General features: G+C 29.4%; 2 protein-coding genes across 5 annotated transcripts in view; one reads left to right on the forward strand and one right to left on the reverse strand.

Moving 5' to 3' along the window:
* Positions 1-12,734, reverse strand: part of LOC142322266 (N(4)-(Beta-N-acetylglucosaminyl)-L-asparaginase-like) — an 869,152-nt gene that overhangs the window by 689,089 nt on the left and 167,329 nt on the right. The window lies entirely within an intron of this gene.
* LOC142322267 (zwei Ig domain protein zig-8-like) overlaps positions 1-12,734 on the forward strand; it is a 694,854-nt gene that overhangs the window by 286,812 nt on the left and 395,308 nt on the right. For both annotated transcript variants that reach the window (XM_075361166.1, XM_075361167.1), the window contains exon 2: positions 2,678-2,865. In XM_075361166.1, the coding sequence (XP_075217281.1) occupies positions 2,678-2,865 (188 nt within the window). The remainder of the gene's footprint in view (positions 1-2,677; positions 2,866-12,734) is intronic.

Below are 12,734 nucleotides of genomic sequence, written 5' to 3' on the forward strand. Positions count from 1 at the left end.
ATAAATGCATTATCACGTTAATACTAAACAAGAAATTTTATCGATTAAAAAAAAAAATTAAATAATTTGCTGGAATTGGTAACTAGACACTTTACCGTAGTGTGTCATGCCGTTTTACGTGGAAGTTGAAATTCAATACTCAACCTGTAACTAACATATAAGAATTCAGATGTTTTTAGTACGAGTAATATAATTATAACATGAAGGAAATGTAAAATTCATCGATTTTTTTTTAGTTATTATTCCACTACTGACTATAACACTTAGCCAATATAATTCAAGACAAGATACCAGTATGCAAATAAATAGGGAAAACTTTCTGCAAAATAGCTAGTAGTTGAGTAAAATCACAGGAAAAGGATATACAAATAAAGGAAGACTATAAGAATAAGGAAGAGATTAAGAATAGCGTTTTATTCCTGTCCCTAAGTGCAATTATTAATATATGAATAATTTATAAGGATAATATTTAATAGTAAAAACCTAATAACACGTAAAATAATAAAATGTTGTATTGTTTAATGACTCGGTATTTTTATTTCATGACAAATATTTTTCTTGGCTGGAAATAAAAAGTTATGTAATTAAATTTTTTATAACATTACAATTTATTCATTATTCTTTAATTTTAAATATTTGTTGTAAAGTTAATTTAAAAAATAAAACTTCATTTAATAGAGTTTTATAAATGCCTTCATTATTTATTATAAAAATGAATTTCCTTAAATAAAAGATACTGATTTTGAAAGCAGCATCCTAAAAGTTAAAAAAAGAAACCATAAAAAAGGAAAATATGTAGATTAACGGTGTTTTTTATTATTAATTCGGATTTTATCTCTTTAAATTTTGTACAACGATGAAATAGATTTCTTAATAATTAAACGTAAGAATAATGGTTGATTAATCAACTAACCCGTCCTATTTTAATTTAGGTAAATTAAAATGGAACTTACTAATTATATTATATGAAAAAATTTCAATTAGACTGGGCAAGATTATTTTAAAATTATTAATTAATTTTCTTTTTAATTACAAAATCAGCTCTGCAGAAACATGCTTTATTAATAATGTTATTAACTTATTCCTGCTGTAAGTTTATGTTAGTTAACACGTGGTATTATTTAATGCTTGAATTAGAATATCTTTCTGACCGGAGTTTAATTAAAGTCCCGTGTGGAGTTCATAACAATGACCGTTAGTGGGAGACCTCAAAAGGAATACAGTAAATGTTAAACATGTGCAATATCAGGGTTGGGATAACCTCTCTAATACTGTTAATTGTTCAGTTCACTTGTTTTGGTAGATTATAACAACCGATATTCACAGATTTACTTCGACCGTAAATAAATTACAAGTACATAGAAATTATTTAGAAACCATTTTTCTTACAAAAATTAAATATGGTTTTTCTTATTTTTATTTTGAGAAGTTTTTGCATGAAAGAGTAACAGGCTCGTATAAACTACTGGATTTTTATATAATTCAGTTACAAAACAAATATTTGATTAGATTATGCTGAATGAAAATGACTTTTTTTTTCTTTTAGTATTATATTCTTTTCTGTTTAGCTTACATAACATTTTAATGGAGCAAATTGTATTTTTTTAGACTGATTACAGAAAAATTTTTTTTTTTTATACCATTATTTGAATTTTAATTATGATTTATAATAAAAAAATTTTCACTACAGAGCAAGAGAAGAATGAACATCTTAAATGTGCTCTTCCTGTCTAGGTTTACAAGTTGTCATCACTATCAGTTGCTAGCCAGTCATTTAACATTTAAAGAGTTGCACATTTTTTATCTAGTGTATATTACAATAACAAATCTTATAACTGTAGTACAAACTTTAAATTGAAACCCTGAATTTAAAATGAAAGTGTAGTTAATCCATACTGATATAAGCTAATCATTTAGAATTTTTATTTTTAGAAAAATCTTTACATGAAAATAAAAAAATAACTCTCTTATAAGTGTTATACACTCGTTACATTAGAAATCAATGTTTTGATGGTGAGAATGTTTTGTTAGAATCGGTTATTCATTTTCTAAAAGTGACTCATCAGTTACTTAAAAAAAATTCCACTGCTAATGTGGAAATAAAGAAAACTAAAAATTTTACTTAAAACTTAGTTTGAACATTCCAGTAGAGAAACTAATGAAGTTGAAGATTAAAACATAACTGTATATTAAATACAATAACTTCAATATTAACTTCAATAACTTCAATATTTTTAAAAACTTAAAACTAAATTTTTTTAAAAACTAAAATATTTCTAAAAAAATATTTTTTTTTAAAGAAAATTAAGAGAAAATAATATATAAAAAATTTAATTTTTGGAATAAATGAGAATAACTATAAAAAGTGTTACATATAATTAAAACTAGATAAAAAAAATAAACCGTTTCTCACTTGTTGGGATAAATTATCATCAAGCTGTTATATATTTTGTATAATTTTCCGAAATTCAGATAGGAATTCATCTTGAAATATAAATCCTGTCCGACAACGAGCTTAAATCACTTCGATATCATGGGTATAAATCACATTGATATAAATTTAATCACATGAAATAACACTCAAATATAATAATGTTACACAAGTAAATAAAAAGAATAATAAAAATATTACTAAGGATAATATAAAATTTAACGAAAATTTTGTTTTTCATTTTAGGCTGGACGTGTCAACAGGACACAGAACTGGGCGGTAATAATGTAGGTGGTGAAGGTGCAGCTCCTGCAGCAGAATTATCACCATTAAGAGGACCATACTTCGATACTTCGGCCTCTAAAAATGTTACCGCACTGGTTGGAAAAACTGCCTATCTTAACTGTAGGGTTCGAAACCTTGGTAACAGAACGGTAAGTCGGTATGATTTATTTTGAAAATATTGTTTAACTTTATATTAAAAGGCACTGTATAATTTATTTTTAATCAACAACTTTTTTAAGATAATACGGGATAAACTGCGAAACATAAATTGCAGACCAAAAATTTATGAATAATGTTATTATTTGAACTCTTTTCACGTCAGACTGATACAATAAAATTAATATTAACAGTAATGTGAAATTTATGTAGCGTAAATTTTTTATGAAAGAAAACAAGGTTCATTCCAAATTTTGAAAAAAAAACTTGCAGGAAAAAAGTTCGATGTTTCAGTGAGTATTACTAATCAAATCGAACTCGATTTTGTAAGATTAGAGAAAATCTCACCTTAATTTAAAAATCTTACAGAATTGAGTGAATAAAAAAAATTTACAAATAAGATGTATTTTAATCAAATTTTCACTCAGAATTTAAAAATGTTATTTAGTGTTCTTTTTTTTATGAATAGTCTTACAGGATTGTAGTTCTGAAATGTATGTGTTCGAAGATTACGTTTTAATTGAGTGTAAAAATTACCAACCTGAAGACGCTTTTAAAAATTATGATACGCGTTGGGAGTTAATTAAATATCATTTATTAATTTATTCTCCTAATGTGTACCTTGCAATCTTCTCAATTAGTGAACAATAAGCAACCCCCCTTCGGACCAATGAAATGATTATGATATGTATGACGTGTAAGTGAGGTGTAGTATTGTACAGACTCAGGCCGATGATTATCTGAGCCGTCCAGTTAATTGAACCCCAGCCACTAGAGTACACCGGTATCCCCTTCCGGTATTCAAATTATTCAGATCCACATAAAAGCAACTAAATTTATTAGGATTTGAACCTCAGTACTTTCGAATTCAAAAATAAGCAGTTAAGAGATTTGGGACGACAAGTTAACAACTAGACCAATCTAGTTAATTAATGCTAGTTAGTTTATGCTAGTTAATTAATGGTCAAGAATACTTTTAAAAGAATAATTAATATTAAAGAAGAAAAATGAGTGCTATAAGGCAGTAGATTGCTATTATAGATAAACATCTATTACTGAAGTTACGAGCCTTTGGCACAGTATGTTACAATATCTAATATCGACAGTAAGCAAATGAAGTTAAAGTGGTCAATGAGAAAAACTCTCATATTAGAGAGTAGCAAGATTGACTATGAATATTATAATAACGTATTATTTAAATTATTCGTGTTTTTTAAATTCAATGCATGTATTCTTTTTATCTTGAATCTTAATTCTTATTACCTGTAATAATAAAATGTCATTTGTAAAAACTTATCTCACGTGAAAAAAAGAACTGCTGTAATTTTTTAAGTAATTATGTCAATTAAAAAAAAGTATACCTAAGTCGTGTTTGTTACATTTAAACTACTACTATTACATTAAACATTATATTATTTTGAATTAAAGAAAAAGAATAATTAAAATATATTACATTAATAAAAAAATGAGACGTGGAAAAGAAGATACAAAGAAAAATTCACGGTCCGATTCTAGAAGAAGGAATCTATAGACTTAGAAATGAGGAAGATGTTTACAAAAAATGGGAGAGAATTTGAACCAAATTATAAATTAGGTTAGGTTAGGTTATTATCTTTCGAGGAAAAGAAGATTACAATTTTAATCATCTGTATAGAATGGAAAACAGTAAATTAACAAAAGAAATATTTAACTTTTTGAAACCGGACAAATAAAACGAAATGGAAGTCCAGAAGGATCTTGAACTGTTTAAGATACCAAAATAACATATACTGGACAGATCTCTTTTCAGAACGTTGATTTCAGAAGTTGTTTCCAGAGGAAAAGAACATATTAAAAAATTCTAACATGGATAGTAGAAATAAGAAAAAATCGCAAAGAAAGGATGATTAAATAAATATTAGAAGGACAGGAAATTGAATCCTATTCATCGTGATCCTCTTAGGTGGTCCAAGCGAAAGAAGAAAAATTACACTAAATACTTTTTTATGGATTTTGAGAATACGACGATGTAAAAGGGAGTTCTGAGTGTTATTATTGGCTTAAAAAATATTACTTAATTTTTTTTTTCAAAAAAGAATTAATAGTAATGAAAAAAATTAACTTAATTTTAAATATCATTATTTCACTCTTATGCTTCATTTATTTACTCTTCGAATAAATTAAAGTTACAATGGAGTGTAAGAGATAAATTATATAGCCTATAAATAAAACAACCTTACAGAGATTTGAACTCAAAAACTTTCTTATAAGGGATACCCAAGACGCTAGATTTCTACCAGAGATTTGATTAACTAATTCAATATTAATTATTCTATAATCCGTCGAATATTTATATTTCATCGTGCTTAACTTCCTACATCCAATCTAAACCTATCTATTACTCGATCTGAATAATTTATCAACCGCTATTATTTGTAATTAACTTTTGATATTCTACGTTACTCGAATGATGTCATCTTTTTCTGATAACCTAACTTGAGTAGTTATAACGTGGAGACCCGATTGTAAAGCATTTTACATCCTTTCTAACCATTAAAAGGACCGACATATTTTGTACAAAAAATGATGAATGAAATTCTTTGGTAAATGAAATAATTTTTTTCAATTACTTTCATTCACATAAATTAGTATTTTAGGCTATACGGTTCTATTGTTTAGATCATATAAATAATTACTGAAACAGCTGATGATTTCTTTCAGATTTGACACACCAATGATCACCAATTAGTTATGGTAGCATCAACTGTACGATTATCTGTCTCTCAAAAACAAGCAAGTTCTTTCAAAAAACTACGAAGGTTTCATTGTTCCTAGAAAGAAAGGGATTATTCATCATAAAATTCTATTTAAATTATTATAGGTGTAAATAAATATTAAATAAACAAAATTTGAACAATTTTATGACCAAAACTAAATAAATCTTCATTATGGACAACGCTGATAAATAATGAGTTTTTACATCATCTCATAAAAATTATCACATGATCATGGATTCTAATTATAACTTTCTATGAAGTCTGTTAAAGAAAATAAATAATATTGAAAAAATTACTATAACTACGATAAAATGACCTAAACAGGTTCACCCTTCGGAAAAATCCTGAGTACGTTTTGAACTTAAATATATTTTTTTTTTACATAATTTGCTACTAACAAGTAGATTTTAATCTAGAATGGAATTATAAGTTTTATTAAGGCAATAGAATTAAAATTATTAACATAATTACTTGCTAGTCTATGGATATATTGTTAGGTTGTGTTCAGTTTATAAAAAAAATATCGGTTTTTAATAATATATTTTATTTAAAGTAAAATATTCATATTATTTAAAAAACTTTCTAACGTGAATCGTACGTAGTTTATACATTTTCCAAAAAAAAAAAAAATACTCCGTAAAATAAAATAGATTTTCTGAAAGCTGTTAATTTTAAATAATTTTGTTTAATTCATTTTTAAAAACTTCAATAATGTGAATCTTATACACAAACAATTTTAAAAACTTAATGGCACTGTGATATTGATCAATCAACGCATAACCTTTATCGTTATACACACAATTTTATTATTACATATCGTGTTTACAATTCACTTTGTGAACGGAATTCAATTGTGTTGTTAATAATATTATCTCTATGAAACAGTACAATAATATCATAGTCAAATGTTCAAGGCATTCTCTCTATATATGTTCTATGCTCCCGTGATATGATCCGGCTATCCAAATATGATTATACCACGTCATGTTATCTATATACATGTATGGTTTAATGTTTACATTTCAAGAGAAAATGTTAAGCAGGCAGAACTGCAACCATACGATAAGTTTAACAATCTACGGTAGAACAATCACTCAGTTTCATGAGATATTCTTACAATTTAGTATATACATCTACGAAATTTTATAATTTACATAGACATATAAAATCAAATAAATTAAAAATGTTGTCCATTAAAATATAATACTGTTGGGAATATAAAATTTGAGTTTATGAATGATTTAAACCAAAGTACTGCCGTTTGTTCTTCTCAAATCCGCGTAAAAACTAAACGGAATTTTAGCGAAGCTATATAAGTTAAAATTTTTAAACGATTTTAAGATAAATGGACGGAAGAAAATATAAACAAAAACCCTGGTAAATGAACAGAATGTTTATATCTTAATAAATTAAAGCATCTTTGCTATATGTACGTTTTAATAAGCGATTCTTTAGAGCAACCAGGTATATGATTAGGTAAATATTTCTTAGTAATCCATAGTTCATTTAATTAGTTACGTATGGTTTAATTTATAAATTTGATAATACCAATCATCTTCTTTTAATAATCCTCTCCCAAAACTGGTTCAGAAATAATTATCCATGCTAAGATTTGGTATTCTTATCCAACTACAGAAATAAACATGATTTTAATGCCCCACATTGTAAAACATATAATTCTCTACGCTTAAAATAGAATCTGTAAAATAAATTATACTTAAAACATAAAATTCTCTATACTACACATTATACATTAAATTTTTCCATTTCCTTAGAATTAAATTGCATCATTTACAATATTGAACAAGAAATATATCTTGATTACAAATTTAAAGGAAGTTATAATAGCATCATAAAAAATAGCTATACAAGTTCAAATACAATACTAGCTGTAAGTAATTAACAATTTAATAGAAGATTTTAACAGTATTATAAAAATAAAAATATATTTATTTATTCGCAACAAAACAAGAAAACTTCACCTACTTTATTAAAACATAAATAAATTATTTTATACAGTATCTGTCAATTGATTTTGACAATATAACAAACGCCTCACAAATGAATCCTAACATTTTTGAAGTGAGAAGAATCATCATCATTTATAATATCCATAACATATAGATATTTCTAAGTATAATCATTATAATAACTTTACGTTCAATAAAATGATAAAAGTAAGTTAATTTCTGGTAATAAAATCTTTATTACATGTATAATGTTAATAATAGTTATATGTCTGAAAACGTATTAAAAATAAATATATTGGTAACAATTACTATAGTGTCCTATGATCATAAACTTTATAATTCCGTGTAATTATTCAATATAATTAGTACATTATTAAAACTATATAAATACAATAATAAATTCTAGCTATTTCAGTATTTAATAAAAATTAAAAACTGTAATAATAAGTAATAGTTTATTATTATTTTTATTATAGCAAGTATTTATACATTGAATTCGGCATCATTCATACAATCTACGCTATGTTCTTTAAATTAATCCCGTTTTAAAATATAGATTTCAAAAATACATCCCTTATGCAATAATTCTGAATAATATTTAAACTTGCACGATTTACGATGAAAATTCTATATTACTAGATACAGAATTTACATTTCATATTTTATTAGTGACATCAAATGCTACTTCATTGATATCAATAAAATGATTAATAAATATGGAACTATAACAACAATTTGTTCAATTCAATAATTAGAATAATGAAATGAATAAATATGACCTATCTAATAAACCAGTGAATTTATATTACTTTTAGTTTTTCCTCTGGGAAATCAATTTAAATATTTTTTATATGTTCATTCTTATTTACAATGATTATTAAGTTTTTTGTTTGTTTCTATATATACCTCAAAGTATTATGTTAACGTATCACTTTGAATGAAATTCATAATAAAAGTTACGATTTATAAACATTATGAAGAGTTTAGTTACAAAAAAACGACAAATTTTCCTTTTTTCACGTGTATTATTAATTTCAAAAGAAAATATATTTCAAAAACTATAAATATAAAACGATTAATCGAATTTTCCTGATTTATATAATTATTCCTGAGTATTGGCGTTAATCATTAAATCAATAAGCCCAAAAAAACTAGGATAGCCCGGCCAGGGTAGTACGGCTGTTCTTCGCTTCGCGGTGGAAAAGGTGAAGATGGTGTTGATGTCCGGCCGGCGGAAACTGAGTCCTATCAGTTTCTGTGTCGGCGATACTATAATCTATCCCCCTTACAGCCACAAAATACCTGGGAGCATAGCTGGACAGAAATCGAAGATTCTCCATACATATGGAAGAGGCAGCCAGAAAGAGCGAGAAGGTAGTTTAGGTATTGAGGAGCATCATGGGTAACAAAGGGGATCTAAGGACCGTTAGGAGACTCCTGGCAAGTGTACTTTCGTCAGTAGTTTTATATGGAGTGCAGATTTGCAGGGAGCTCCTTCCAGAGCTCGAAATATGAGTCGACTGATGAGGCTGCAACGAAGACTTAACCTCCGGATAATCGCAGGATGTAGAACCATAAGTATAGAGGCGGCATTAGTGATGGCAGGGGTTCCTACGGTGGATTTGCAAGCTAGGATGAGGATCCTGATTGTGAACGGTAGAGACAGGAGATCAGCAGTAGAGGAGTTGTATACAGTATGGAACGGAAGGTGGCAAAGACACCCAATGCTAGATGGACATACGAGCTCATCAGGATGTCAAAATTTGGACAGAGAGGAGCCACCAAGACACGAACTTCGAGTTTCCTGTCTGGCCACGGGTGTCCAATCCCGTTTTTGTGATTACTTACAACGGACGGGTAGGAACATCACCAACCAATATCATGAATGCGGGGAACAGGACACCGCGGAACACGTGGTGTTCTCCTCCCCAAGGTAGCGGGATTTGAGAGTTGGACTGGTCGAGCAACGAATAGTGGGCGCGAACAATGTCATAAAGAGTAATACTTAGCAGCAAGGACAGATGTGATAGAGTATTGACAGTGGTTTCCACCATGATACCTATAAAAACGCATGAGGAGAGAATTCGACAGAATATGGATCAGTGGAAGAACCGAGGCATGGAGTCCGAAGACGAATGATCATTGGGCCAGCCTCTGGGTTTGGGTGGCGGGAGCTCCCCGAAGCCGCAATCCGTCAATCGCTCCCAGGGGCGCCACGTGGTCGTTTTGAATCGGATAGCAGTGAGCCCGGATGATCACGTGGTGACTGAGTACATGCCATAGGGATTAGTTCCGGCCTGCATGACTAGTGGGGAAGGTATTTTAGCGGGTGACAGCCACGCACTGCCATCAGAGCGGGCCTGGCGGCAGCTGGCAGAGCTTTTTCTTCACCATAAAAAACAAATGCCCAAAAAAACAAACAAACACACAAACAAGTAAGCAAAAAAACAAACAAGTAAGCAAAAAAAAATATATTTATTTGCTGATCATTTGTTTTGCCGCATTTGTTTTGGTGATCATTTGCCGAACGGTTGGTTAATTAAAAGGAAAAGGTAAATTTTAATACATAAATTAAAATTTTATTTTATCTGCTTGGTCGTTTTCTTTTTTTAAAAGTATTAATTAATGATGTTGGAGTTTTAGATTAAAAGGAGAAATACTTTTTATGTATTAAAATGAATCACAGATAATGGAATTCAGAATTACAGTACAATTAGAGCTCTTATAATATTTTATATAACCAAAATAAAAAATTAAAGCCTATTTGATCATAATTTCAATTAAGCTCCATTTTTATGCTTTATAGATATAAAATTCTAATTTCTTTAACTTATATACAATAATTCCAACAAAAGATATATTTCAGTAACGGATTATAAGGTGCGGATATTTTTTTATTATCATAAAAAGGTATCTCATTTTTATTTCCAAGGCTATTTTACTTGGCGTTGGTAGACATTTAAAGAAACAACAGTCTCTAAAGGCGTATATCGAAAGAATGACACTATACGTTATCTCTGGGCTTCAACCAACTTATTGACCTTTAGATCCAACGAAGATTCCTGACTGCTAGATTTTTATGTTAGGTTGGGAGTACCGCCTTGTTATACTGATATGAAGAACAACTACGATTCTACGTCGGATCACTCGCCTGTACGTCTGATAATTAGTGCAATGATTGTAAGCAAAAAGGGATCGCTCTTCCTTTATTTTAATAGAACGGTCTGGGAGCCGTGTCGTAGTTGGATTGAGGAGAAGCTGCCTTTCAATTTAATGCTGAAGTGTTTTGATGATGTTCATGTAGTTGCAAGGTGTTTAACCGCTGACATGCAAGAGGCGGCATGGCGCTCTACGTTGGAAGTAAACGAAAAACTACAAGAGGCGGACTATCTCAGGAAGATTATGGACCTAGTTACATCAAAGACAAAGTTTAGAAAGAGATAGAAACGGTTCGGAAGGCCTGAGGGTAGAGGGTAAAGGGGCCCTGAACAAGATGAACCGCAAATTAATAATAATAATAAGTACGCAAAGCAATGAATCATTTAAAGAATTCGTTGAAAGTCTATCAAGAGAGATGGCCATTTTTTGTGAAAGGTAACGAACCATTTCAAGCAACCATTAACCTCAGTCCCTCCGTTAAAGACGGCTATTATGTAAGCCTTTAATTATAGCAAAAAGGCCAAGATGTTTGCAACGTACTAAGGCAGGGTGTTCCAGACACAGGAGATGCAAGAAGGTATTGAGGAGGAAATTAGTGACTTCTTAAATAACCCGATTCCTTTTTAGGCTCTTCTCACTGGTGGAGATAATAATGAAGTTCCAGGATGAATGAAGGTTCCAGGATTTGATAACATGACCCATAGGATGATATCTGTATTACCATCTAGAGCTATTTCTTATGTAAGGCTATTTAATGCAAACTGAGGGTTCAGTTTGACTATTTAAGGAGGAGAACTCATTACCCATCGGAATAGAAAATATCACAGATAACGATGGTCTTGAATCTTTGCGGCATGTATCTTTATATAGGCGTATAAACCTACTATCGATTTTATTTAAAATTTTTCAGAAAATGTTGCTGCTTAGATTGTGGCCGGTGTTAGAAAGCAAAGGTGTGATACCCGACTATCAATTCGGCTTTACGGGTGGTTATTCAACAGTGGAACAAGCTCATAGAGTTACTAGTGTTTTCGTCAGGTGTCTAGAAGAGGGTTTATGGGCTTACGGAATTAACTCTATGGCACAACCAGTGACAACTATATGGAGATCATTCAACGGTTCTAGAATAAAATACTACGGAATATAACACAAGGACCGCGGTTCGCGAGGAATACTGAGATACACGATAGATACACATAGAAATTCCATACGTTCGAGTAAAAGTTGAACGCCTGGTTTCGAGATATGCGTCCAGGCTGGAGAAGCATATTTATCATCTATCTTTGAATTTACGTGTAAATAGTAAGGATGTTAGGAGGCAGAATAGACTTCATGTGTAAGATTAGGTTGATGAACCACTGTGATGATCGGATTACTTGAAGATACCACTTCTTATAATTGTTTCATATTATTTTCGCTTACTCAAATGGATGCTTACGTTTATTAGTTATTTATGAAAGTTAACTTTTCATTTATTATTGTTCTATTTAATTAATGGTGTGAAAATATGTATTAAGTATATATTTAATTACATTCTCAGACACTATCAAATATTGTAAAGTTATTTCATAATTAATAGATTTTTGTATTTATTCATATTAATCGTTTTTGTTCTCGTTGAGGATTATCATTGTATGATCCTATTTCAAATGATAGTCTGTCACTTATATCTTCAATATGGAAGCTGATTGTAAATAAATCATTTCACAAAAAAAATTTACAGCAAGCAACGTCTCCACGTCTCCTCAGACTAACAAATAGTTTCACAGTGGTAACTAAAATATTTACCTATTTACAAATATGTTATGATGTTGAAGAATAATGAACAGAACTTGATTTAGAAATGTTGATTCAGTTAGTATATCGCAAAATAACACAGCGTATTGCATACAAAGTACAGTCACCGAACAATAACTGAAGTATTAGGTATTACTTTTAAACGTGTAATAATTTATTAAAACGTTTTCTTTGGGAATT

This window comes from Lycorma delicatula, chromosome 3, assembly GCF_047948215.1.
Source record: "Lycorma delicatula isolate Av1 chromosome 3, ASM4794821v1, whole genome shotgun sequence".
In the NCBI taxonomy this organism is placed as follows: domain Eukaryota; kingdom Metazoa; phylum Arthropoda; class Insecta; order Hemiptera; family Fulgoridae; genus Lycorma; species Lycorma delicatula.